Source organism: Pseudopipra pipra, chromosome 21, assembly GCF_036250125.1.
Source record: "Pseudopipra pipra isolate bDixPip1 chromosome 21, bDixPip1.hap1, whole genome shotgun sequence".
In the NCBI taxonomy this organism is placed as follows: Eukaryota; Metazoa; Chordata; class Aves; order Passeriformes; family Pipridae; genus Pseudopipra; species Pseudopipra pipra.
In genome coordinates, this window is record NC_087569.1 from 7,252,090 (window position 1) to 7,279,665 (window position 27,576).

The 27,576-nt window shown below is 46.5% G+C and overlaps 1 protein-coding gene and 2 long non-coding RNA genes across 5 annotated transcripts in view; 1 reads left to right on the forward strand and 2 right to left on the reverse strand.

Moving 5' to 3' along the window:
* Positions 1 to 7,482, reverse strand: part of NUFIP2 (nuclear FMR1 interacting protein 2) — a 19,500-nt gene extending 12,018 nt beyond the window's left edge. For all 3 annotated transcript variants that reach the window (XM_064677508.1, XM_064677507.1, XM_064677506.1), the window contains exons 1-2: positions 7,200 to 7,482; positions 2,565 to 4,277 (exon numbers count right to left, since the gene is read on the reverse strand). In XM_064677508.1, the coding sequence (XP_064533578.1) occupies positions 2,565 to 4,277; positions 7,200 to 7,386 (1,900 nt within the window). In that variant the 5' untranslated portion in view covers positions 7,387 to 7,482. The remainder of the gene's footprint in view (positions 1 to 2,564; positions 4,278 to 7,199) is intronic.
* Positions 7,212 to 26,522, forward strand: LOC135425352 (uncharacterized). Its single transcript, XR_010435561.1, has 4 exons — positions 7,212 to 7,299; positions 10,688 to 10,843; positions 19,730 to 19,897; positions 21,662 to 26,522. It is a non-coding gene; the product is annotated as an uncharacterized LOC135425352 (long non-coding RNA).
* On the reverse strand, positions 18,518 to 27,086 carry LOC135425351 (uncharacterized). The gene is made up of 4 exons (XR_010435560.1): positions 26,612 to 27,086; positions 26,394 to 26,485; positions 20,607 to 20,817; positions 18,518 to 19,935 (listed from the first exon to the last, which is right to left on the reverse strand). It is a non-coding gene; the product is annotated as an uncharacterized LOC135425351 (long non-coding RNA).
* Between the last annotated feature and the right edge of the window lie 490 nt (positions 27,087 to 27,576).

Consider the following 27,576-nt stretch of genomic DNA (forward strand, 5'->3'; position numbering starts at 1 on the left):
CAGGAAGACACCGGGACCCCACCAGTGCTCCACATTCACTCCTGTCCTTGCCCCATGATCGTTTTTCTTTGTGTTCATAACCTCAGGGGGAGGGCAGATGTGAAGATCAAACTATTGAGACTTTGCTCAAAAGCAAACAGATCAATCCAAGAGGGAGAAGTTCACCCTCCTCTCGAAATCAAAACCAAACAACACGAGGACCCAACTGCCCGGGATGCCCTAACACTGACCCAGGCAAACCCACACACTCTCCCAAGCAGGGAGGAGGGGAAGGCAGTTTGCAAAAAGCAACTGAGTGAAATCATTCCTTTCCTACTGCAGGGGAACTGGTTGGCTTGGAGTAGGACCTCAGGAAAACAGCCCAAGATAAACGGAGCAAACGGTGTGGGAATTAACCACCGCACTGCTGTCCTGCAAACACACCCTGGCAGCTCTGGGTTGGAGGCATTTCCCAGCACAATCTGGGCTCTGGCTGTAGGACCACGGCCATGAAGAGGAGACAGGAGGCACCGTTCCTCCAAATACTCCTTAACCCAACTCACCCCAAAAGTGAATGAAATGCAACACCCAACATCATCAGAAGTACTAAGAACTGGATTGATCTCCTGCTTTGTGAACCAGCAATCACGTTTGGGGACTAAATAGCAGAAGGACAAGCCTAAGCTCTTTGGAGCACCCCATCACTGCATTAATGACAACACTGAGCAGAAACATTCATCGTCTTTTACCCCCAAAGAAATCAGCAGAGAGGAGTGGTGGGGCAGGAACCCCAGGTTGTTTGTTCTGGATGCTCAAAGCAAGATGCTTCAGAGCAACAACTCTAGAAGAAGAGCTTCGCATGCAGAAGAAGAGCAGAGAACAGTATTTCATGGGTGCTTCAGGTGGTCATTCCTGCCATTAAATGTAATTAACTCCTGTGTTTAGAAGAGCTAAGCACAGCCAGGCTTTGAAGTTAACACCTCCTTGAGAGGACATGGGAAGGGAGTGTTCTTTATTTTCCTGTTGTTGCTATTGTTTTACTGGGATCTGTCTTCCACAGCAAGTGAGAAAGGGAGAGCTGATCAGCCTTGCTGGCTGTGAACAGTTGCTTTTCTACAAGTTCAGGCTGAAAAACAAAGGGACAAACCCAAGCGAAGGAAATATTTGCAAACTTAAGATCGCCTAGGATTTCTCTCCATGTTATGCTTCCTGGTACCTCTGTTTTCTGATAGAATTGGGATTTAAGCTGCAGGCAGACATAAGAATGAAAACAGAAAGCCTGCTTTAATGCTGGCATAGACTGAGCTGAAAGGAGAGGACCCAGATAAAATCAATTGATGAATGCTGTTCTCAAGAATACTAGAGCTTGAAATGTTAACATTATAAGAGGGAGATGACCTGAAAAAAATATTTGGAGTTATTATTTTTAAATGATTGGGCTTGTTATTACTAAAGGCAGGCATCTGAGTTTGCAAACTGGTAATTTAAGAACTTTGCAGTGGGTCAAAACACAGCAAATTTGCCAAAGCCAGCCAAATACCAACCCTCTGCAGAGGGGAGGAAGACATTATCCACATTTGTATGTGGAACAGTAAACAAAAAATGGATTATCACCTTGTTCCCTTCAGAGGGAGAGGGAAGGGGGTCAAATAAAAAAAGGAATTGCCCCTGTGTTGGTCAGGGGTGGGTAAGTAATGCCATCCCAAAAGGGAACACACAACCAGGCTCCTGTCAACACTGAGCCAGCACCAGAAGCCAAGAACTGCCACAAGACCTCAGAGCTTCTGGGGCTGAGGCTAAAGTAGAAAGCAAGCCATCCCACAGGCTTCCCTCTCCTCGTTCCCATTTTAAAGTGTCTGTATCATGTTTGAGTCATTTCAATCTCAAAAAAAACAGGGAGGAGAAAAAAGGAGCTGGACTACAAAGGACTCCATGAAAGCAATAAAATCACCTGAAAGATGTGGCTTACAAAGACAAGGAGAGAATTCAATCTGCAGCTTATAGAGGAGCTGATAAGAAAAGATTGGTCTTGCTGTTGCTGTAATATTCAAGAAGGGCAGAGGAAAAGTGTGTGTGGGTCACGCTTAGAAAAATAAATCACACCTAGGGCTGTAGGAATAATTTTTTCTTCCTTCAAAGCCATGATTTCATGGTCTGATCTGCCCAGGGGAGAAGCTGCAACACTTTGGTGGTAGAGGTGTGAGCACAGACTATGAAGCTTTTTCAGTGACAGAATATCACCTGGTAAAGCTGGAACAGAGCGGGTGAACCTCCACATTTAACTCCTTCCAATGCCGAGAGGCTTAGGAGGGCCTGCTAAGTATCATCCCTATCAACATCACTCATGCTTGTCCACGGGAACAGGGAAACAAATACCCCTTAACATTAATTAAACAACGGTTTTAGTAGCTTCCCAAACCGTTATAGCCATGAGAGATATGCAAGCAAAAAAGAAAAGCTCATTTTTAAAACAATCAGAATTGCTGGAAGGAATATATCACGTTAGAATATTGCACTTATAAAAACAAAAGTAAAAAAAAAAAAAAAAGAAAAGAATGCCCTTAGGGAGCAAGTGAAGTCATTACCTTTAGTGTGATATAGAATAGCAGCCCTCAGGTCAAAAGAACCCCAGCTATCTTTCCTTTCTAGGCCTCTCTGGTACCTCTGTTCTTTGGCGGAGGATAGCAAATTGTTCGTAGGAGAGGCCAGAGGATTCTCTACTTCATAGTCTTTTGAAAGAAACACTAAAGCACCTTGGCTACCGGTGTCTGCCTTTTGTAGGTCACCTGTGTGATGCGACTCCAAAGCTAAGACACCACCCTCAACAGCAGTCCCAGGCTTAAGAATAGCACTAAGAATTTGAGGGCTAGTCCGTTTATCCAGCTCATAAGCCTTAGGAAACACAGGTTGTTCAGTTCCTGAGGGAGTGATTTCAGCACACTGTGAAACCAAAGTGGCAGGATATTCCCCTTGAAATGTCACTTCCATTAACTGATTATCGGCAGATTTCCCCACAACAGTTTCGGGTCCAGCACTGGGCTCGTTTATGAAAGACAAGCCCCACTGATTCTGGAAGATATCGCCCAGGTTCTGCTGATTCGTCTGCGAAGGGAAATCGACTTGCGCTGCACCCAGGAGCACAGTTTGCATATTTGAAGGGTAGATAAAAAGGCCAGATTTCTTTTGTTCTAGAGCTGTCGAAGTTGTACTCATGTCCTGGGCTACTGACTCGGAGGAGGTCGATGGTACAGTACTAGCAGCAGTTGAGAGCAGTGGCTGGGTCCCTGGGGAATACACACTTCCATCGGTCCCCGCGAGGATCGGCCCGTTTGAGAAGCTGGCAGAGGTGACAGATTTCATCGCAGACATGGGGACCTGGGACAGTCGACTCGATGTTTGGGCCTGAGCTTCCCTGGCAGATGACGAAGATGACAAAGACGACGAAGTGGATGGGGTTTGAGCTGCTTTGTTGAGGTTTTCTTTAACTTTACTTGCATAACTAATTTTGGGAACAATTTTAGCACTGCTATTGTCCACTGGAAAAACTGGGGGTGGTTTAAATAAGGTCCATGAGTCTTCTTTAGACGTAGCCGACGATGCGTGCTTCCCTTTGGGCCGGTCATCAAACTTCTTGCTGCTAATCCCAGGTTTGGCATCAGAGTTTTTCCGGGGTACATCCCCAAGCCCAGGCTTTCCCCGGCCTGCTCCACCAGCCCCAGCCTCGTACTTCCAAACAGGCTTAGTATTTTCAATTCGGTTCCCCTTTTGTTCACTATAATCAGGCTTGAAACTCTCAAGTTCCTGTTTCAAGGTTGGTGCGCTGACCTCCTGCTGCATTATTTTGTCCTGTACTAGATTCAGGTTCTCACAACCCTTGGCACTGTTGCGCCTGCCTTTCCGTTTTTTAGGCGTAGTATATCCACTCTCGGAGCCACTACCATCGTTATCGGCCCCTTTGCCTACGTAGCCATTGGTGATATAGCTGGAATTATTGGTTACCACGCCATTTGGAATAGACACTCCCTCTGGCTTGTCTGAGGACTGGCCTTCTCTAAGTTTATTTTCATAGGACTTCTCATTCTTTTTGTCCATGCTATTTTTCTGAACGAAGTTCTTGGTTTTGATTCCAGCTTTCCCCAAAGCACTGGCCTTCACAGTCTGCTTTGGGGGGACATTAGAATCTACGAGCTGCTGGCTGCCATTGGGTACCCTGGATCCTGGGGCGGTGGCTTCATCAGAGCACAGGCCCTTCAGTGACACTTCTCTTTCTCCTGCGTTACCATTTAGTTCTCCGTAGCCTAGAAAAAAGCCAGAATGTGAAATGTTAAACTCTTTGTTGCACAAAGCTGTAATCAGTCCCAAACATATCGTTTCCTCAAGCAGACATTTTAAAATAGGAAAACATCCAGTCTCTGATGTACATCAGCATGAACTTATTTGCTGGAACCCACGGCAAGAAGGGTTAAGCAGAAAGTACCAGCAGTGACTGACTCTCACATAACTGGGTGACATATGGATACTATAACAAAGCAAAAGAAAATACAGATACTATTTCAGGAAAATATACTGTACTAAAGATCTCTGGCAGGCTGGAGAGCTATTTCATCAGCTACTATTTCCAGGTCACAGAAAGGAAAAAAATTAATTCCCAGGATGCTTCGAGACAGAGGGATCCACTGACAAGGTCTGTGGTGGTTCAGAATCCACACTGTGAACAAGGGACAACTCCTGCCATCTCCATCAGCTCTCGGGCCTGCAACACCAGCAGCCCTCATTCCCACCCTTGTCCCAAATGCCATCTCAGTAAATGGGGGGGTGGGAGGGGAGAAAAATAAAAAAGCAGGTTTTCAAAAGGGACATGTGCAAGTCCACTTGAAAGGTGGAGGGAGAGTGTGACTGCATCTTCTCTTTGCGTTTCAAGATAGCAACCAACACCTCCCTACACATGCTCTTCAGCATTGAAAAGGTGATAAAACTGGGAGGAAATGCATCCCTGTGAGAGCCTTTCTGCTGCTACCAGCAACTGGTCTCTTGTCCACCGAAAAACTGGTATTTCAGAGTCCCTGGGAGAGATAGTATGAGCTTGAGACCCAAGAAATAAAGTATTTGCTGAGAGCTCCAACTGATCATACCACGAGATTATACTGCACACTCAGCTTTCCTTTTTCCTTCTGAAGGTCAGTTTTAGGCCTCATGGTTGTGAAATGAATCTTGGAAGTGCAATTCAAGCAAAGCTGGAAGCTCAGGACAGTCCACACTGAGCCACCTCATCTTCCTCTTTGTTTTTTTCCTTTTTAAAAATCCCTGGCCAGAGGCCTGTTGCTTTCGAGGACCCTGGCTACAACGCCCCAAGAGAATCCCTGGAGCCCTGCTGGGAGACAGGGAGAGCACACTGTGCCCAGCTCAACAAATCCAGTCCAGCTGTGGACTGAGCAGAGGGATCCCTCCTACTGCACCCGCTCCTCCTCTGACTCATCCGTCCTCCTTCCCGAGGCTGGAAAGCCTTACATCTCCTGCAACCACTGACCCACCTAAGGCTCCATCTGCAGCCACGGTGGCACGGAGTCAGCACAGCGAGGGAGTCCCTCAACAACAGGAGCAGGCAAGACTCCAGCTTGAAAAAGAATGTTTTTGTTGTTGCTGATGTTGTTGAAATTAACTGCTATAACTGAAAATCATTGTTACTCTCACATCCTGGAGCCTCAGATGTCTGGCAGATGTAACTGCTCAAGCTCTCTGCGAGCCTGGAACACAAGAATCCTTGTAGGAATCTTTACAGAAATTCCACAACTAAGTTTGCCAAGGGGGATCAAAAAGGATTTTACTACGTGCAAGTATCTGCAACCACCACAACTTCCACTATAACTTTCTAATATGCTGTTAAAAAAAATTAACCATAAATACTTCATCTCAGAGAGAACTGGTAGGGTGGGATTCTCAGCTGAGCCAACAACTAAAAATTAAGCATTTCAGAATAACATGGAGAGGAAGCCTTCTCAAGAGCAGCGTGTTACAGCTGACCTTGTATGACTCAAGACTTCTGACACCACTTGTTAATGAAACAAAACAATAAGAGTGGTCATAAGACCATTGCAGATGAGGAGCAAAAGAATAAAATGAAGAACAAAATCCATTTCAGTAAGTCAGTGTGTCAGCAGTTTCTAGTTCCAATTCTCAAGTATTCACAGCTCAGCTGCCTGAGTTTTCTCCAAATCAACATTTGGCACAGCTGGCCCTTGCCTGGACACTGAGGTGCAGCAACCAAAATTTAGGGGAGAGGAAAAAAAAAACCACAGGATAGTAAGACGAACAGGTGAAGAGAATTCAGCAACCTCACAAACCCTTTCGGAGCCGGGAAGGGAGGGGTGCCAGTCTAAGCGCATATTAAAACCCTAGGCACGCTGCAAACAGTGAAATGACTACTCAACTTATTTTTGCTCAGTAACTTATTTTAGCGTGTGCCGGATCAGGTCCCTCCCCGTCTGCCCGGGCAGCACACAGGGCACCGCCGACCCCGCTCCGCTGCTGCCAGGCCCCCTCCCACCTCCCGCCTCGTTATGTAAAAGGGAATTTCAAGGGGAAAAAAAAAAATAATAAATGCACGCGGTATTCCTGCCGGGCTGGTGACCACGCACTGGCTCTGACCCCACACAAGACCCCAAAATGGGGAGCCGGGGAGCCCCCCAGGAGCGCGGCGGGGGCTCCGGCCCTGCCCGGGAGCGGCCCCCCCCCCCGCCCCAGTGCCCGGCCACCACCTCTGCGGCGCTGCCGCCCGGCCCGCGGGGCTCGGCCCGGCCCGGCCCGGGCACCGCAGCCCCGGACCCGGCGGGGAGGAGGCGGCTGAGGGCCCCGGGCCGGGCCGGGCTGGGCCTCACCGCCTCCCCACGCCACCGGCGGGGCCGGGCCGGGCCGGGCCGCTCCGCCCGATGTGACTCATTGATCTTGGCGCTCATCAATCGCTCGCCCGCCCCCCGCGCCCCCCGCGGCCCCGGCCCCGGCGCGGCGGGGGCAGCGGCCCGGCCCCACGTGCCGGCGGGCGGCGGAGCCGGCGGGCCCGCGGCTCCCGCAGCCCCAACATGGCGGACAGGAAGCGGCCCCAGCGCGGCGGAGAAGCTTCGAGCCGGGCCGGGGGAGGCGGCGGCGGCGGCGGAGGAGGGGAAGGGGGGGCCCCGCCGCCGCCCCGCGAAGGTCACAGGCCCCGTCCCGCCGCCCGCCCCGACCTGGTCTCCGCTTCGGCGCCTCCGTGTGCTGCGGGCCGCCGTGCTTGTGCTCGTGGCGGAGCGGCGGCTTGGGCTGGGCTCGGCCGTCGGGCGGCGGCAGGTAGGCGCTCTGCGGGTGGTGGTGGTGGTGGTGGCCGTAGTAGTAGTAATGGTGGTGGTGATGGTGGTGGTGGGGCTGCTCCTCCATGGGGGGCGGCTGGCGGGGCCGGGCCGGGCTGGGCGCTCGCTGCTGGGCCGTGCGGCTCCGGCGCGGGGACGCGGCTGGCGCGGGGGAGGCGGCGGACTGGCAGCGCCCGCCCTGCAATCAGCGAGCGGCGCCGCCGCGACCGCCCCCCGCCCCGCCCCGCCGCGCCGCGGCCGAGGGAGAGCCGGCCCGGCCAGCGCGGACCCGCCCGGCCCGGCCGCCCCCCGCCCGGGGCCGCGGCAGGTGAGGCTGTCAGGGATGGGGTTGTTTCGAGGCGGCCGCGCTTCGCCCCCTCCCCGTGCAAGCGCGGCCAAGCCGGAGCGAGGGGCCGCGGCGGAGATGCCGCTGTCCCTCGCCGCTGGGCCACCCCCGCGCCCCCCGGTGTTCCATGAGCGTCGTGCGGCCCCAGGGGGGTTTCACCGCGGGGTCACCGGGAGGAGGACGGCCCGGGAGGCAGCAAAGCCGCGTTTTATCGCCAAGGAGCGCGTGAACCGCGCCCCGCGGCAGGAGGGGGAGGTTGGAACAGCCTCAGCCAGGGCCACGCGGAGGGGATCTGGGCAGGGATGTGAACACCGTGAGCTGCCGGGCTCCCAGCCGCGGAGAGCCGGAGCGGCAGCAGCAGCGCCCCGGAACGCCGCCGGGCTGAGCTGCAGCGCTCCCGCAGCAGCAGGAGCCCGCCCGGCTCCAGGGCTCCACCCGCAGCCGCCCGGGCGGACCCGCCGCTCCCCGGGCGTGCTCGGCACCCACCCTAAGAGGGAAAGGTCGCTACAACAGACGCTCCTGCCCGCTTCCGAGAAGCACCGGAGGTTTAAGTGATGCTTAACAAAAAAACACAGGTTGTTGGGGAAGCCCGAGAATGGAAAGAGGAGATCTCATTTGCAACAGATTTTATACCATTTCAAATCTCTGATTATCCCCGCTAAATGACCTGAATTATCCAGCTAAATGACCTGAACTTCTGCCCCTGCTCTGACCAGGCTCCACTGTAGGAGGGAAAGGCCAGCAACACTTTCCTCTTCAACTGCTGCTCCAGGTTCCCTGCTCAATACCAAGGCCCAATTCTGCACAGACAGCATGATTTCAAAACAAACGTTTTCAAAACAAACATGGTTTGAATGCGGAGCAGCGAGGAACTGAGGCAGGAGTTAATTAGGAACACAGGAAAAGACAGAGAGGATGGGGAGACCCGAGATCGACACAGGCTGAAGTTGGAGGCAGAATTCTGCTCCAAGTATTCGCTGCTCTGCTGTGATTAATTACCTCCAAATACTCGTGACAGTGTGCACTGCAGCAAACAGGGAGGAAAAGTGACAAAATCTGATCAGGTAATTAAAGACTGTTATAATTAACATACACAAAAAGAATAAGCAGGCTGCACACATAATCTTCAAAATAGTATTGACTCGCTTGTCAGGGTTGTCCTTGCAGCTTAATGCTCTGCTGTATTTTTCAGTATTTTAATAAACAAAATTAATAAAGTTCCTGTGTCTAGAAAGCCCTATCAGCCTTTGGCACTGTACAAAGGACAGAGCCCTTGCCCAGAGATTTTACAGTTCCCAAGTTTTATTTCAACAGCACACAGTTGAAAGTTTATGCCTCAAACACAGCTTCCCACTCCACCTTCCTCTTTACTACATAGGAGGTAAAGCTTTTCCTACCAGAAATACCAAGTTCTACATTAATACAAAGAGGTTTTTTCAAGACTTGAGGTGCCTGAAATATCACAAGTTCTGTGCCAAACCATTCCTGCAGTTTGCATTTCTTTCAGCACAATGCAAAGCAATTTAAAACACGATGAAACCATTTAAGCAAGCAACCATGAACTTTGGGCTTTATCCATGTTCTCAGGAATAACGGTCCTTTCAAATGCTGACTCATGGAGTGACCTCACAGTTCTTAGGAGACAAGTCTTAAAATGAGGAGTCAGGCTTTAATCACAGTTGACATTTTATTGGTGGCTTGGAAGAATTTATTTTTAATATAAGGAACTGGCTTTAAGATTTAAACTTCAAAAGACTGAAGAAAGCAAACAATTATGGACAAGTCAGCTCTGCACACACACAGACCAGAAAGCTGAATACAGAGGGAGATGGGTTGTCTCTTTGTGAAAGACAAACTATTTCAAACTATTTCACTGCTTAGAAGTGTCATGTTGTCAGTATTATATTATCTGAAGCTTGCAAAAACAGATTAAAAAAATCTAAATACAGCTTGGAGTCCTCCACCCTCAGAAGCACACCCAGCACACAAAGCACAGGTATCCCACACCTTCCCCACTTCCCACTAACTCCACATGGCATCCACAGCGATGCATTTTAAAGGTATGAGCAGTTCCAGCAGGCACTGCTGCCCTGTGGCCTTGTGTCTCCTCCCTGCCATGCTGGGACATGTCCCCTCCAGAGGCTGTACTTTGTGTTAATCCCAGCATTAGCCCAGCGTTGCACCGGTTACACTGCACGTTAATATTCAGCAGTTGTCCAGGCTGTGTTCTCTGGAAAAGGGAAACCGGAGATTTCCGTGTCTTCCCAGCTGCAGCAGTTTTCCTTCTGACTGCTCTTTGGCAAGCTGGCAAAGGAAAGAGGTAATTTTCCTTGGAATTCCACACCCAGTGCCAAATATTCCCACATCCAGGCACAAAGCTGGGCACAGCCAGTATAATTTCTAGCTCAGTAATTTATTTAAAGCTCTATTTTATGAAGCTTTGAAGTGGATGGCTTTGGAGAGAACCTGCCATTTAAAGCTGCAAAATTAAGGCAGCAAGGAATGAAACAACTGCTACAGGAATCACGAGAAAGTTTTCCTGGAGAGTCTGACCCAGGATGAGTTTTGTGTTCATATTAAAATCCAGTTAAACTGAGAAGCTATTGAAGTGATTTTTAAAGAACAAATAATTTCCTTTCAAAGGCAATTCTCTTTAAGATGCTACATTTAATTTCCACTAAGTGTTTTCAGGTAAGTGGAAACCGAAACTATAAAACTAATCCAGGATAAGAAAAATGCTGCCTTTGTAATAGACAAAGTCTCGTGTCTGTCCCCTGTTTAAAACTCAAAATTGGGAAACATCAAAATTACCATATTTATAGATATTGGGAAGGGCTCTTATACAAAGTATGTATGGCATTTATTTACATTTTTTTGCCACAGTGTTTTCATTTTTAGCAAGGGTTCAGACTTGCGAAATTCTCCATATTCCAACACATCCAACCTAACAAAGCGCTCAAGCAGACCTTTAGTTCCAATAGGATTATAACCACGCTGTTCAAAACCTTGCCACGTTTGGCCCCTGAAATCTTATGTATTTCAGTACAATGCAGTCGTGATTTACCAGTGAGTATTCAAGTGTTGGAAATCTCAGATCTCAGCAGCAGTTTAGTCAAGATGGATGACGGGGTGGGAGTGCTCCTTGCAGCCTCCTGCCTGACCACAGCCATCCTCACGGAGCTGTCGCAACCACGGTCAGGTAAGGAGGAGCCTCTCCTTGGCTCCATTTTTGTACTCTGCCGTGTACATTATTTATAGGTACAAAGCTGGTCTCTTTAAAGGCTTCTCTCTCTAGAGGCAGCCTGATAGTAGACATTGGGTTAGAGGTCTTAAAAAGCAGCAAAGCCAGAAAAATTAAAAAGGATTTAACCCCTAACTGTATTGTAGGAATGGATACCATGGACATCCGTCTTTCCAATCCCTAACAATTTAAGCATTTGCACCTGAGCACATGCTGAATTATGATTTCTTTTTCCTAAAAACTTAGTTTCCAAATGCCATAAGCACACTATGTTAATCCTTCACTCACTCTCCAGAAAATTAAGGCAGTCCAGCACCAAAAATAACTGTAGGGCATAGTTTTGTGAGGCAGCAAAACTGACGTAATGGCTGCACCCAAAAGGGAAGGTCATCTCTCTCCCTCTGCCCTGCCCTCACAGCAGCACTGCTGCTCCTCGGAGCCCATTTGAGAAATTAACTTTAAAACAATTCTTCAGATGAAAAAGTGCACATTTTTATTCTGGTTAGGCTTCCTGAACTGTTTCACAGAGGAGCCAGACAAATATTAACGCCCTTAAGAATGGGCTGTCAGTACAGCAGCTCAGGATTTGCCTTCCACAGTCAGCCTGGCTGCAGGGATGACCTTCTGGGAATCGGGCAGTGGGGCACAGCTGGGGTTGCAGCCACTTAAGCCATCTAATTTTATTTTGCTCATATTTTCATATTTGTGAGTCAATCCCCTCGAGTGCCTGAAGAGGGATGGCGTGACCATCCTTCAAAGGGTTTTGAGCAAGCTGTAATGGAATGGCTGTTACCAGTGGGACTTCTGGTGGGTACATCCATTGTTTAACAGCACTGGATCTGAGGATCATCCCTGTTGTAAAGACATTGAAGTGTTCACACAGGCATGAGTAACATCTGCTGCCCATATCTGCATGAAAAATTGTTTACTAGAGTGCAATTGTATAAACTGGAGGCAGCTTCTTGGACACATATGAGAAGCAGCACGGGAGGCAGGCTAGCAGGATGGCCTCAGCCAAATCTCTCATCATTACTTCTCTGGGATTGCAAAGAATCCTGGCTCTGGCCTTTCCGACAGTTCTGGATCTCCTCCTGTTCCCTAGGACCATCATAGGGACACAGAGAAATCTTCACAAACACCTTCCAAAGTGCTCTTGCACAAACCACCCTGCAGTTAGGACCTGAGGCACAGGCAGTCCAGCCTGACTTACACGGGGGATTGTATCGGTCACTGCTTGCAGTAGACTTTGACCTCTAGAAGACAAATGAGAAAAAGCTCAATCCACAAATCCCAAGCACTTTTTATCTTGTTATACAACACAACAGTCACAAGGCCGCTAGTCACATTTCATTCTCATTCCATTTGGATACCGAGCAGTCATTTTGAAACAGGGATATTTTTTAATTATTAGTTTTTAAATGTGTGTTGGGTATGTCTGCATCTGGCACGTGGGGGCTCCATTGCTTGTTTGCACTCAGGGTCTCCAACCTAACAATACCCAGCACTGACAACCAAAATCTGGAGGGGTTATTATTTGAGTTATTACTGCGATTGCTGTTTCATTGTGTGACACAGGGCAATGATGGTTGACTCCAAGATTAGGGATTGAGAAGAGCCCTTGTCTGAAGGAAATTTAAAAAGACTGTGACCATTCACCTCTAAGGGAGCGAATCAGAAAGTCCACGGTGAAGGTATTAGAGAATTCATAGCCTAGAGATAACAGTTGGGAGAACTTTTGTTAACCTTATCTCAAAACATAGGAACACAAGAACACAAAGGGGAAAAAAAAAAGTAAATGAAAAGATAAGCAACCACCTTTAAATGCTTTGCATAAAATATATATGGGATTCACTGATAGGCCACATTGTGAAGAGCAAAGTATTATTGGTTTTCTCAATGAATGAGCATAATTCAGCTGAAAGTAAATATTTGACAACTAAAATAGAGATTTTGGAAGGATTGCTATTCTTTGGAGCACAGGTGAGCCTCTACCTCATGGGATTTAAAAGGCTATTTCTGCCAGGTATCCAGCACCTGGGGAGCTCAAACAGAAGCAGGGGGAAGAAGTTACTTCTTTAAAACCATCTCCTCCGAAGAACTCATGCGCTGAATACAAATGATACAGCTGATGGCTTTAGTTAGGGAGGAAAACATGAGGCACCGGAGACCAGGACTCGCTGGCACCGCAAGCAATGGGCACTGTGCAGCAGATGCCTGCTAACTTCTACATTCCACAGAGGAGTTCCTGCACCCTCAAATTACTGGATCTGTGCTCCAATTTATATAATTCAGGTATTTTTGTTACTAAGTGACGACAGTGCAGAAGTCAAAGGCTAATCCTCGCCCCGTCTTTAGCCCTACTTCCTTATCTTGGAATCTGGCCCACAGTGCCACTCTCGTTCTCCCACACAGTTTCTGTACTTCACTGCTTACCTGCTCATGAGGACTGAATTCCAGGACAAAGGCTATTGTTTGCAGCAAAGGGTTTGTGGAACAGCTATTCTGGCATAGCTCCCCAGGTGGAGGTACAGTTCATATAGGCAAAAGAACTCACTAAACCATCTCCTTAAAAGGCAAACTACACCATCAGAATAAGTCATCTCCACATCTTTGCTTTTTGCATGCCATCATTGCTGCAGGGTTAAGTCTGGGATTTTTACATTCCAACCTGCATAACTATTCTGGCAAGACTAGTAGTTCCTTGACCAGGAAAGACAAGATGCAGCAGGAAACAAAACAAAACAAGAACAAAAAAACCAACAACACAAACAAACAAACCAAACCCACCAATAAAAAAGATCCTACCTTATTTTCTTAACTGCTTCTTTTATCTTGATATTGAAATGAATGAAGGAAGGAGCCATGAGCTCTGGCTCTGCTAACAACAGGAAGGGGAACTGTGTCCAAAAGTCACCTCTGGGGTGGAGAACAGCAGCTGAACAGCAGTGCAACCCTTACAAAAGAATTTATTTACTACATGTATGAAACAAAAACATGATGTCCTAATGAAGCTATAGCAAAACACAAGTAAAATCTAAAGACATAACATAAACAACTCATCTAGAATTGAACCAGAATTCTAGATATAAGACCCCCACTCTACAGGGAAGTAGCCTAGGAATTCATTCACCAAGTCTAATTAAGAATATTCATTCTTCATTATCATCTTTGCACTGCAACAGACCTCATGTCAGTCCCAGGAAAGGATATGAGTCAATCCCTGACTAAATGCCTCTGATTCACTAAGGAACCAACATATATAAAATCACTTAAGATAAAAAAATGCTAAGGTTTGCCTCTCTGATAATTTATCTAATGGCTGCTAAGACTGGAATAATAGGAGAAAGATGAGAGAGAACAGCACTATATCGCTATGGAAACTAGAATTTTCAAAATAAATACCTTTGCAGAAGTGACGTTGAAGATCTAAAATATGTACTGGTTTTGGTGTCACCTCCCTTTGCCATGAAATCCAGCCAGGCTGACCAGACAGGCATAGGGAAAAATCTTGCATGTGGTGACAGAAGATATCCCATACTGATGTTCCTTATTCCAGTTCAGGTGTAGGCTCTGAATGGAAACCTCAGTGTTTGGTCTGTTACCTGTAAGCTTTTGGGGTTCTTCCTGCCCCACAGCCCATCTGGCCAGGCCAGTGCAAAATGAATCCATAACTACTGCAGACGGGAAGTGTTACCTTTACCCCACTATTCTGATCATCACAAATATTTGCGGTGTCCTTACTATGACAATACAAAATATACAGCTTTGTAAAGTGCCGATTCCCTTACTCATACTAGGAAACTCCTTACCCTGCAAATGGCTCCACTGCAGTTACTGTTCAGTCCTTTGCTTCCCATTAGTCACATCTTGGAAATACAGTTGGTACCTTCCCCATTTGTGCCTGGGCAAAGGGTTTCTCCTTTTAGACACATACACTCCACCTACCTTGTACCATCTCACTGATTGCTGCTATAAACAAGTCAAGGCTCTAGAAATGCTGACTCACAGTGCTAAGACTATGGAAAATATTTAGAGTTGCTAAAGAAGCAAAGCCCAGCAGGTTTCCTGCCCTTCTTATCTGCAAGCCCCTTGCCACAACAGGCTGTAATGAAGGACCTTGCTTCCTGAGAGGAGGCAAAGAGTAGGTACTTGCTTCCTAAAGATATCCCAGATTCCTTTGAATTCTCAGTTGCTAGCTAGTAATTGCAGACAGGGGAAGACAACCCCCAGTGCTTACAACCACAGGGCTACAGATGTTGAGAGATTAATGGCTCCTGGGTAGGTTTTCTTGCCCACTGCAGCACTGCTCACTTCAGTGCACTTCCTGGGACAGAGAGAAGTTCCTCTAAAATGCCTCAGTATCTTCTATGGAAGGCGGTTCCTTAGCTGTGGACTTACTGCACAGCTGAGTCAGTGCAGACAGGCAAATCACTATTTGCTTTGGGAGGATTGACACCAATAAAGACACAGGCAAGCAGCACTGGGTGCAAATTCTGGTTCCCTGTGGGCATGTCAGTGCAGGCAGGGACGGGACTGTTGCTCACACTGAACCGGGGGCCGTGGACAGCAGTGTGGGGAGAGCGGCACTATCCCGACAGGAGCCAGTCTGGGTGCATTCTGCCTGTGTTAGCACAGTGCTGCACCCAAACTAATCAGCCCTGGATTTTATCCAAACTACAAGCTGAGCGCCTACCACATCAACAGCCTGTTTTTCCCCACTGGGAAATGACCTCCTGTTGCAAAAGGCAGAGCATTTAAGGAAACAGCAAAGTTTTATAGGCACGCGGTTCACGTGGCAAATAACTTCAGAAAGCCTAAGGAGCACAGAGCATTTATGACTGGCTGGGATGGGCAGGTTTTAGTGGGATTGCCTTCTCCTCCCCTTACCTATGCAGCTCATTTGCAAAGAAGCAGAAGGTGATGAGCTACATTTACAAGCTGGGCAGGGCAGACCAGAGAGCAGCTCTCACTGCAGGGAAGGAGCAGGCAGTGGTGAGAGCTGTATTGCAGTGCTCAGAAATGACTGTGCTAAATGGTCATGGTGGTGGTATTGAGTTGATTTTACCTATAACCTATTCTAACTGCAGTCTGCAATCAACATGGCCTGTGGCTTCTAAATGCACTAGAAACACACAAGTAGGGATGCAGAGCTTCCTTTTTTATTGGCAGCTGATTTTTAGCTGCACATCAAATGAAATCCTTAGCAAGCTGATCATGTGCATAATTCTCTCTATAGCTGTCAATATGTAGATGCATTTGGCTGAAGTCTCCCTCTTCTGAGGCAACAGGAGCCATTTTACACAGGTGAGGACAGAGGCTGGCCCTACAAGGCTCTCATGCTAGTTTAAGAGAACAGTAACTATGGTGCTCTTGCCCTCAAAGCAAACCTGAGGTCGTGTCAGTCCTTCTTCTCTGGTAACTGCTATGACAGTGAAGGTGCTCAGTGTGAAGATGGCCCTGTACAAAGAATAGATTGGATCATAAAAGCAGAACAGCTGCTTAAGCAGAACGCAAGGAATAGAAGCAATGATGTTGCTGGGCAGAGAAAAGCATTGCAAGAGCTCTCAGATAGCCTCCTTTCTCCAAAGGCACATGCGCACTGCTCTCACTCAGCCACATTTCTCTCAAGCTTCCTGGTAGCAGCATCAGCAAGTGTGTTCTGTCACATCTGCCTGGCTACAGGACTCTGTCCTCACCTGACAGTAATGACCTAGCCTTGATTTTTCACATTCTTGTTGCCTCCTTCCCCTCTTTCAGCACCATAAAAGCACTAGGCATGAAACCTGCAGCACAAAGGAAATTCTCCCTAGCACAGCCTGCTGCAGTACACTTACCTCAGCAGCACAGGGGCTGCAGGCATGGCAAACCTCACATAACCTACATTAGATTCCTGCAACGTTCCAAATCAGGCACTTAACTCCCAGACTTGGCTGAGACTCATCTCCATGGCCAGACTTAGTATACACAACAGAGACTAAAACTCCGAGGATCATGACGAACAGCTTTGCTCCTTTGGTAAAATTTAATGCTCTACAAAAACAGACAGTTCGACCCCACAAAAACAGTCTATTTTTGGCCCAAGAACAAATACTGAAATCCCCCTAGAATGAAGGGCCATCCAGATTTCTCCACATGCAAATTGCACTGTAAAAGATCAGCTCTCTGGTTGAATGGCTACAGCAAAACACACTTGACATTGCCATGGCCTGGCCTCTGATCTGCCACTGGCCAGAGGTGATGTCATGGGCTGTGTTCACTGTCTGGAAATGAGGAGCAAGAAACACGCTGTGCTGGCTGGCCAGCCAGTCCAGTGACACATCCTGACACAGGCCACAAGGAGACAGGAACAGACTGATAACTCTTAAACATCATGGAAACAAAACCCAGGGAGAAGTTGTTTGTGTATAAGCACACTAACTTGGCCAGTGGCAGCGGGTCTAACCACACCTTTAACGCCTTAGTCCATCTCTCCACTGCACCTCCTTAGTCCTTTCTTACTCCTCTCTCTTTCCTCAAGGCTACTTAGCTAATTAAACTGCTGCTGTCCCTGCTTTGTTTACCCCAGTTCTACCTGCACCGAACAGCAGTAAGAGTGCTCTCCCCCTGATGTCACCACTACCTGTGAGAAAAAAGCTGACCTGCAAGCTATTTTTAGCCACATTGTAAAGTTGTGAAGCTATTTTGGTCACATCTCTGTATGAAAGCTGCAGGACGCTGACAGGCTCTGTGTTTGCCTAGGGCAACAGGGGCTTTAACTGGAATGGCTTGTGACTTTGCATTAAGGCTTCTCTGCCCTGCCCATGCCATAGGACTCTTTACACCAAGATTTGATTTCTCCTCCTTTTAGGAAAGAGTAATACACCTTCCCGAATTCTGCTGGATACTAGAGGCTCTTTTAAGGCCTCTGCAGAAGGTGCTGTTTACTCTGTTGGCTCCCTCACTCCCATTTGCCTCACTCCCTAGGAGGAGGCAGGTGCAATTATGAGTTCACGAAAACACTGGACAAGATTTTATCAATCTTCCTTTGCATCAGAACTTTGTAAAAGATCAATAAACATTAGTCGAGTGCCTGCTGAGAAGCCAGGTGCACATATCTCTGTGGAAGTAAAAGGAAGAGCAGAAAGGAACCATTTGCATAGCAACATGTTGTTCCGAATACAGAGTAATGCCTGGGAGCTCTGGGGGACATCCAGGGCATTGGGCAGAAGGTGCCTGGTCTAGACAGTTGTTTTCTCTGGAGTGCCCAAGGGTTGGTTGCCAAGTTTGCTGGGGTTCTGTAGCAGGTGCAAAGCACAGGCAGAGTAGAAGCCAAAGCAACTGGATTTAACAGAATTAAGCCCAGAGATACAAAAAGAAGCTTGAAGGATATGAAATACAAAGTAAATGATAGGAGAGAAAAGAAAATACTGAAACTGCTGTATTTAGGACAGATGAGTCAGATCTATAGAGGAGGAACAAGTATGAAAGTTTTTTAGCAGCTGTCAGCCAACCCACCCCAGAAAAGTCCCCTTAGGACTACTGCTGTCTTCAGCTGCAGTGCATGTTTTCCCAAGACCCTTCAGGCAGTGGTATTAACAGCTGTGCACCTATTTCATTTGGAACAAGCCCCTGATGCAACAAGAAGAATCAGAATTTCATCAAGTCAGGCTTCAGAGTCTCTCATATATTTTCCCCTCCACCTTTTTTCTAAAGGTGGTTCTTTAACAGTTCTTACACCAAAACCTACATCCCGCTTCTAAGGTGAGACACTTCTTATTTCACTGATGCAACTTGCACCTGCTTTCGTGAGTCAGCACAAGCCACATATCTCCTCCATAGCAGGATCAGTGCCTGCTAACAGGATGGACTGTCCCAGGCAAACACTGGTGACCTGTTGTAAACAAAGATTTGATTTGCAGAGCATCTCTGTATTTCACTGTATTTCATCTCTGTGTTTCAGCAGAAGGAGCTGCTTCAACTCATTTGGTCCCAGGCAAGCATTAATCTGTGTTATATACTTTACAATCTTCATGCCAGGGAAATCAGCTGACCATTAACTAATATTTTATGACATGAAAATTAAAACTAGCTTAGTAAGAATTTAACTTTTTAGTCAATAGGTGGAAACAGCACGGACAGAAAGTATTGTTTAATATGTTGTTATTTTAGCAGGACAGAATGGAACTGTCGCAGTTCAGATCAGACACAGAGACATGTCCAGCAGCAATATGTCAAGACCTGTTGGATCAAAAAGCTCAATGAAGTGCTTTGTGTTTCAGCTTCCCCCAGAGCCACGAACAACACTAGCATCAAGCATTGCATGGTGAAAATGTTTTGGTCAGATCAAATAACAAAGCAACATGTTGCATTATTTCCCTGCTGAGCTTCAGCAGCCTTTCTTTGGGATGCTGCACAAGCACGATAACAAACACAGCACGACGAGAGTGGCTGACAGGTAACCTGTTGGCTCCTGCATGGTGGACCCATGTTCCTGCTAGCAGAGCTTTGCCAGTGTAGGGAGTAACTACTTCACCTTTCATCACCTCTCTAGATTCTTAGTTTTCATCCACTTTCACACAATTTATCTTACTGTGAGACCGGCCTTCACCAATTATTTAATGAAGACATTCTATCACCATCTCCACAACGTAGATATTTTACTAGTAAATATAAAGAAACTGATTTATTTTAATATGCCTACACCTGTTCTATTTTCCAGTATGGAAACATCAGGCTTACAGTAACAAATCACAGGCAGCTCACCCCATAGACGTAGTCAGGGGCTGTCCACCAATTGTGTGGTTCCTGACAAGCGCACGCACCACGCTGGAGCTGACAACTGCAATTGTTCCCAATCTCCTCTAGGGAGTGCAGTCGGAAAGGAAGAGACGGAACTGCAGCGCACATGCCAGCTGGGAATCGGTGACTCAGGATATTCAGTCATAAATGGTGTCCGTCGGTTTCCAGCTGAACGCAGGGAGCAGCAATGAGGCTTGAGCTTGACGTAAGAGCAGGATTCTACTCGAACCCGAGGTATGCCTTAGTATGTGAAAGACAGGTCTGCCAAGATACTAAAATTCAAGATATAAATCAAGGATGTAAATGTAAATAGGGCTTCAAATACTGGATCAATCATTTAAGCCACTGCCCCCACAGCTGAATGGAGCATGGGCAGCACTTGGGGCTTCCATCTCTTTCACCCAAGTATATCATGATGCACATCCATCAGATCATCCAGGGAAGGCATGCTCAGTCTCAAAACATCATCTAGGCCTTGGTCTCTGTGCAAAGAACATCAGAGACCTTAATTCTAGAACTAGATGTATTTTGAGTGTATGTGCACAGTGTACTAGAAACCGGGCAGAGCCATCAACTTATTTCACCCTGGATTCACGAAACAGCCAAGCAAATAGTATCTGGCTGATCTCCATGGTAAGGAATCATGGATGAAAAGGCATAAGGTTGCCTATTTTCTCCTTACAAATCACATGCGTGCCTTGATTCTATGACCTTCTACACCTTCTTTAAAGAAGAATCAGAACACAAAATGAACATAAAACTGGATCTTTGCCCTCTTCCCCCACCCCCCAAAAATAATAATAATCCATGTTCCCAGTCTCAAGAAAAAAAATATTAAGGAATGCAGAAGTCATAATATCTACCTAAGGCAAAGGGTAAGAGAACAAATTTGTCAGGTAAGAGTTTGGACAGAAAAGCAGGTCTGCAGGAGGGACATATCTACATTCAGAGAGGTGCCAAGGTTGATCCACAGCAGAGGATGCAGTGACTTCTGCAAAGTTACTGATACTTTGTGACAAAGCAGGTCTGTGGAACCAGTGAAGAGCTGCAGCTTTGAGGACAGTGGGGTTGGGAAACCAAGAGACAATAACCACTGCTGCTTATGGACAAAGCTGCCAGGCTGACACAGACAACTTGCCACATACAGAAATCACCTACAGCAAAACAGGAACAGACATTCACATATCCTAAGGACAGCAACCAGACCAGCAGCCAGGGACTTCACTTTCAGCCAGGCATTTAAGTGGCAGCAGATACCTGTGGGACAAAGCCAGTCTTGTGATTTTAGAGACTAAAAGTTCCCTCAGTAGCAGGTGAGAAGACAAGAGCTTCTGTTTCTAGATGTGGGCTCTGCAATTAAACTGCCAGCAGCTGGCTCAGTTTAGAATGAGCAGCATTGCTTGTATCTGCTAGTGTGTGACAACCCAGGGGAAGGAGGCACGGGCACTGAGCACAAGCTTCATGTTTACTCAGCAAGCACCAGCTGAAGAGAACCATCTGATTTCTAAACTCCTGTTGCCTCCCACTTTTTCTCTCATCATCACACTACATATCTAAGCCACATATAAGATATCACAAACTAATTTGCTCATACACTCCCTTTATTACAGCCCCTGTTGCTCTTTATTCACCTGTCTCCCTCAAGCACCATACCAGAAGCCCCCCCGTACTGACACAGGAGGAAAAGAAAGAGAAAAAGCCTGTAGAAACTGATAAATAAAAAAGAACCATCAGCTCTTTCTTGCCCTTGCAAATGACAGAGCATCTTCTTCCTGACCTGTCCCATCCACTCTTAAACTTTCCCACCAGCATTAATTTCTATTGCTATCTTGAGTTACAGGTATTTTTTTAGTAGAAGCAAGGTAAGGCAGGCTTAGCATCAAGAGACCCTCAGAAATCTATAAGAATATTTTTGGTGAGGGCATAATTGATTTCTAGGGGGATGTTTATGATGTATGCATTATCACACTCTCAGAACTTCATTCTCCACCTATTTAGGATTCCCACACTGGATTTTACAACCTGCCTTCACATATGAGATGTTGAAGCTTTCAATGAGGTCACACCAGACACTGACAAGCACTGATGGGTGAGTCATGCTGCAGTAGCCAGAGATACTAGCAACAGATTTGTTAATCTGTATGCAGTCTAACCCTTTTTCTGGTCTAGGATCTTATTCAAGGGTGAAATGCAATGTCTCGGAGATAGGTGACTGCAGAATTGCTGAAGAGCAAGGCCACATTTTCACAACTATTTTACAGATTATAATAAGAATCAGTTCCTGGGAGCATGTTTACAATAATGTAAAATGTTGGTTTAGCTATAAAATCTATAAAACAGGAGATCAAGATCCAGATGGGGTCAACAATGTTCATTGCAGATCACTGGAAAAGCCACCATGCTAATATGGAATCTAAGTTCCACCTGCTCTTGCTCCAGCAGTTCCAATCATCATCTCCAGCAAACTGCTCTTCCAGAAGCTACATCCCTGTACCAGGGAGAGCAGGTGTAAATACACATCCATACACCAGCCAGTCTAGGACAAAGGCCAGTGCAGTCACAGCACTGTTAGGGTTGGGTCTGAGCTAAGACATCCAGCCCTAACCCAGCAGGGTCAGGCAGAGAGCAAATTCTCTTCTGCTGGCTCTGCTGTGGGGGGAAACCTGTGGAGAAGGATTAGACCAGACCATTTCCTGATCTGCCACAAGAAAATTCTCCATGGAAGCTTTGGAAGTGTGGCAAGGACAGAGAAAACCATGGAACAAGTGAGATATGGGGACTGAGTGCATGACAGCAGAAAAAAGTTTCATAATCTTGGCTGAACTACTGAACAGTCAGAGAAAGAACCAACAATAAAGGGAAGAGGCAAAGTAAATCTAAAAGAAATTCTGCAGACAGACAACAAAGAAACGAGATGCTGTTGTATTTTCATTGCTGCAAAGCTAAATTAAGTTTCCTAAGTCAAGCAGAGAAATAAGTGTTTTAGACTTCTATTCAGAAAACAGCATGAGCAGCAATTGCCAGTGGACAACTAACAAAAGGTGTCTTCTCTCAGAGAAAGAAAGCCACCAGGAGATTGCATAATTGTAATGAGTTTCCTCCCAGTTTCAGATTATTAGTCACCTTTCACCCTTCTCTGCCAAAGGCCTCTTCTTACCCATCCATCCAAGGACCAGAGCCAAGGCACAAGCCTTTCCTGTGCTACTTCTTTCCATCAGCCATTCTTCAAGGTCAAGGCCTCCACAATACTGATCACTGTGCCCATTCCAGGCATTCTGAACCAATGCCAGAGTAAAACCCCCTTCAGCCCTGCTGTTGGGAAAAGATTCGAGACACCTGAGTAGACCTTCCTTATACTCATTTGTCATGGCCTGGAAAAGCAGTTAGTCCTGAAATTGTGCAAATATTTAAAAGCAAAACCATTGCAAAGATTCATCGAAGAGCCTTCACCAGCAGAAGACATCCTACCTAGAGTCCCTTGGAAACCTGTTTGACTCAAGTGGAAATGACCTACTGGCATTTATTTGTAATTGCCCAGCATGGCAGTGGCTGAGGAAGGAAAAGCTATTAAGTCACACTGCAAGCCACTTTTCCACTTCTGTCTGGTTGCCCAGAGGGTAGAGTGGGACAGTCAGAAGGCTGAGATTTTGTTTATGTCTCTGAAACTGATTATCCATATGACCTTGCATGTACTTCTTGTGCCACCGTTTTCCCACTTCTTAATACCTAAAACCACTCGACTCACGGGTCAGTCAGAAGTGCCCAGCAAGGAGCATGTTTGTTCCTCTAATAAAAGGTAAGAGAAGAGCGAAGTGTTATTATTGTTGTCATACAACACAAAAGCAGTTACGTAATAACATCAGCATTGCTTCATTTTTGTCATTACAACACAAACTGTCAGAGGGACACTGCCTGACATGGTATCTTCATCCCAGTGGATGTACCCAAGTGTTTACTTCATTGATACAAAACCAGATTACAACAATCTGGAAGACTCTACCTCGTTTATTTTGACCATCTAGAACATGTTTTTCCTGTATAACCTCATAACCCATAATAATGGCCCAAACTGCACTACAGGAATGATGGCAGGTTTCATGAGCTAGTAAAAGGAGAACAATTCCTCACTTGTGCATTGCACAACTGCTCACACACTAAAGCACACAAGTGCTTCTCTTCTTTGTAAGCAGACAACAACCTGAAAGTTAGTTTCTAAACCTGCAAATCATACACACACAGAATACTTTTTAAAAAATCTCAGTACCAAGAAAGAATTAAAGAACTTCCTAATTTGGCTAAATTACATTCTGCTTGTCTGATGACAAATTTCCTAAAAAAAAGCATTGACAAATGCTGTGTTCATAACTGCTCTATAATTAATAAACAAATTTCTTTGCTTGAAGTTCTGTGACTTATTCTAAAATTTAAAATCCTTTGCTTAAAAATGGTCAGATTCAAGCAGCATGTGGACTGAAGGCTGAGGAAGGCATGGCTGTGATTACCACAGCTGAAACCGTGCCCTAATCACACTCTTATCTTTCTTATCTACTGCAAGTATTTATAAAGCAATGATTACTGTACTAGGCCACATCACTGCTCTGAGTTTGTTCTGAACCAGCACCTTCGTGTTGCTGTAAGAAGTTTACACTGCTAGAGCTGGTGTCATTTTGCTGAGACAGAAAGCCAAGCTTCTCATCACTTAAAGTCATTAAAAAAAAATAAACTATGACACCTCTAAAGGAGTAGGGGTGTTAACCCCAATGTCCTGGCCGAACTCCCAGCTCGAGTAATTACAACGTGCCTTGAATAAATTCTTGCCACAGTTTCCTTTGGACACAGTATTGTTCTCTACTTCCTCTCCTACAATATTATGGAGTGCTGATGCATGCTCTTAAAGGTCCTGTCCGTGCTGGAATGTCCTACAGGTCTACCCCAGGACCAGCTCTGCAGCAGCACACTGGGAACAATGTGTTGAAACCAGTTCTGCCTGTCAGCTGAACCGCTAGGCAATTTGTAATATTTATTTATTGATGTTCTGGCACGTCCTCCAGATGGAATTAACTTTGAGTATGGCTAACTGATAGATAGACTGGTGCAAATCCCAGATACAGACATACTCTTTTATGTAATAAAGTTCTTTAAATGGACTAAATTTGCATCAGGAAATCAGCAAATGAAGCTAAACTAACTTTCTAGGTGCCTGCTATGGTCATCTGAGAAGGCAGCAAGAACATGCCTCATGCACAAGACTAGGAAAGCTAAATGTGCTGTTTAGTTTAGCTGACAACAATCAAGGTAGTTTTCACACTGGCTGTTCCTTCAGAATTTCAGTGGACTTTTTCTAAACCGTCTGTTACAGACAATGCTGTATGTTTCTGAAGCAGTCACTGAATTCGTACCAAATACAGATCTAGTATTTTAAGTAAAATACTTGACTGTTAATGCAAAAGCATTATTCACATTTTTCTGCAGCCACTGTTAGACTCTAAGGATTTTTACCTAGTGCTCTCATTATCTTTTTATGTGTGTAGCACAAAGAGCTGAGGCCCAGACTCTCTGCTGGCATTTGCCGGGTTAGCTCCACAGACCTTGCTAACTCTCATAATTCATGAGCTTTAAAGGCAATTTGTCTGCAGGAAGAAGTACAAGATCAAGATTCAGAAGAATCCAATTTTCAATTCTACCTTATGACCCCGTGGGCGGATCACTCCCTCAGTGCTCCATTTTGTTCTCCCATCTCCAAAAGCAAATGATACCCACTAATTTGACAAAACAAGTACAAAATCAAATTTATACTGACAGGCCATGCTGAGCGGTTTTGCCTTAAACACCATTGTTCTAACATTTGAAAATACAAATATTTACCTTCCAAACATGTCCCTAATTTCCCCAGAAGCATGTCTCCAAACCCATTTTATTTTAGAAGACAGAAACCGTATTTTCAGAAAGTGAATGGTTTTATTTTTCTGTCATTACAAAAATGCCTTTTAACTTGTCAAATGATACACTGCAAATATCTTTGGCAGATGAATGAATCCAAGTTTCCTGTCATAGCTGCCAACTTCGAGGTTGAGATAATCAGATAAACCTTTAGTTTGCTTCTCCCCATACCTAAACTACATGTGTTTGAAGTGATCCACATCTGTCTTACTTTTCCTATTGGGATTTGAAAAGGCAAAGTGTCAGACCACTATGTGCCAAGTTCACAAAACTCTAGGTGTGGTCCACAGTTGTTTCAGCCAATCTCTGGTCTCAACTTTCCCCCATCCCAGGTTGAATAGTCCCCAGTAGCTCTGCTTGTCTAAAGGTAAATGCCAAGTTTACATACATAGTATCCAGCATCACCCTCAAACGCCTGCTGGATACAAAGCCTTATGATACAAAATACCTATTAGATTATGGGAAAATAGGAAGGAAGTTTGTTTCGCTTGTTTTATTTCAGCAGGAGCAGTAATACTGGATTTACGGAATTGGATTATTTCATACTGGGGACACTTCAAACCTGAATATTTGCAGGGTACTTTATAACCGAGTGCACTGTCCCTTCAGTTTAAGTCTGAATTCAAAAGTGGAAGCCATCCCTACAAACACACCTTTGACAAAGTTTGTGTCTTATGTAACTATATCTATTCATTTATTATCAGGATGTCAGTACGAATTGTTATTTTGATGATTCCTTGCCCCCATACTTCTGAAAGGGAAAGCAACTGTAAACACAAGGGAGACTGACCTCAGTGATTTCCTCTGTTCAGACAGGAGCACAATGCGCTCAAACACCAAGACAAGGAGAAGTGGACTGTTTAGAATTCCTCCAGCTGTAATCTATAGTAAAAACAAATAAACAAATACGTGACTACAAGATGCGATAATTAATCCCTGCATGAAGCCAACTGTTATCTCTGCTTCATAGATGGAGATACCAAAGCACACAAAGGCTCAACAACCTACCAAGTTCAACACCAAGACTGAGAGCCAAGACTACAGCTTGGGAGGCCATGTGCTCAGTCCATGAGATTTTTTTTTTCCTTTTGTGATCATAAACCAGACACAGTTTGGCCAAGGGCAGGCTGAAATATACCCATTTGGTGAGGCAGTTGCACAAGAGTTAGCACCTACCACCTCCTGGGATTGTCACTGCTGGTAGCTGAGCTGCTCCTGACTGGAGAGGCAGCTCCACTCAGCCTTACCCCAGCCAACCTGCCCCCAAACCACCCTACTCTCCCACACCTGCCCCTCTAAAGCTCCCACGTGCCCCAGGCCTCTCCACTGCCCTCATACTTCATCTCCCCACCAATGTCCAGGCCCCATCAGCCCCATCGCTGAGCCTCCCTTCCCTCTGCTCCCTCCCGGAGCCCCCAGCCAAGCTGCCCCACGCCTTTGCTCAGTTTCCCCATTCCCCCTCATGCCTGCTGTCCCCCCACAACCCTGCTGAGCTCCTACGGCCTCAGCAGCAGCCCACCACCATCAGGCCCCTCTCCCCCCTCAGGGTCCCCACAACCCTCTCCCCAAAACTCCCCTCATCACCCCCAGGTGCCGGCTCCCTCCCGCCCCTCAGTGACTCCTCACCCTAATTACCCCTCACACTGCCCAACCTGCCCCCTCAAACTGCCCCTCACGCCAAAACCCCTCCTCACACAACCCCCTGCGCCGGCTGCCCCTCCTCACAGAACCCTCACACCAACACCCCCCGTCAGAGTCCTCTCACACCAACAGCCCTGACACCGACGCCCCCTCCCCACACAACCTCTCGCAGCCGGCTGTCCCCCTCCTCACAGACCCCTCACACCAACGACCTCTTACATCAAGGACCCCTCACAAGAACACCCCCCCTCACGATACCCTCACACCGAAAGCCCCTGACACCACCCCCCCCTCCCCACAGAGCCCCTCACAGCCGGCCGCCCCCTTCTCAC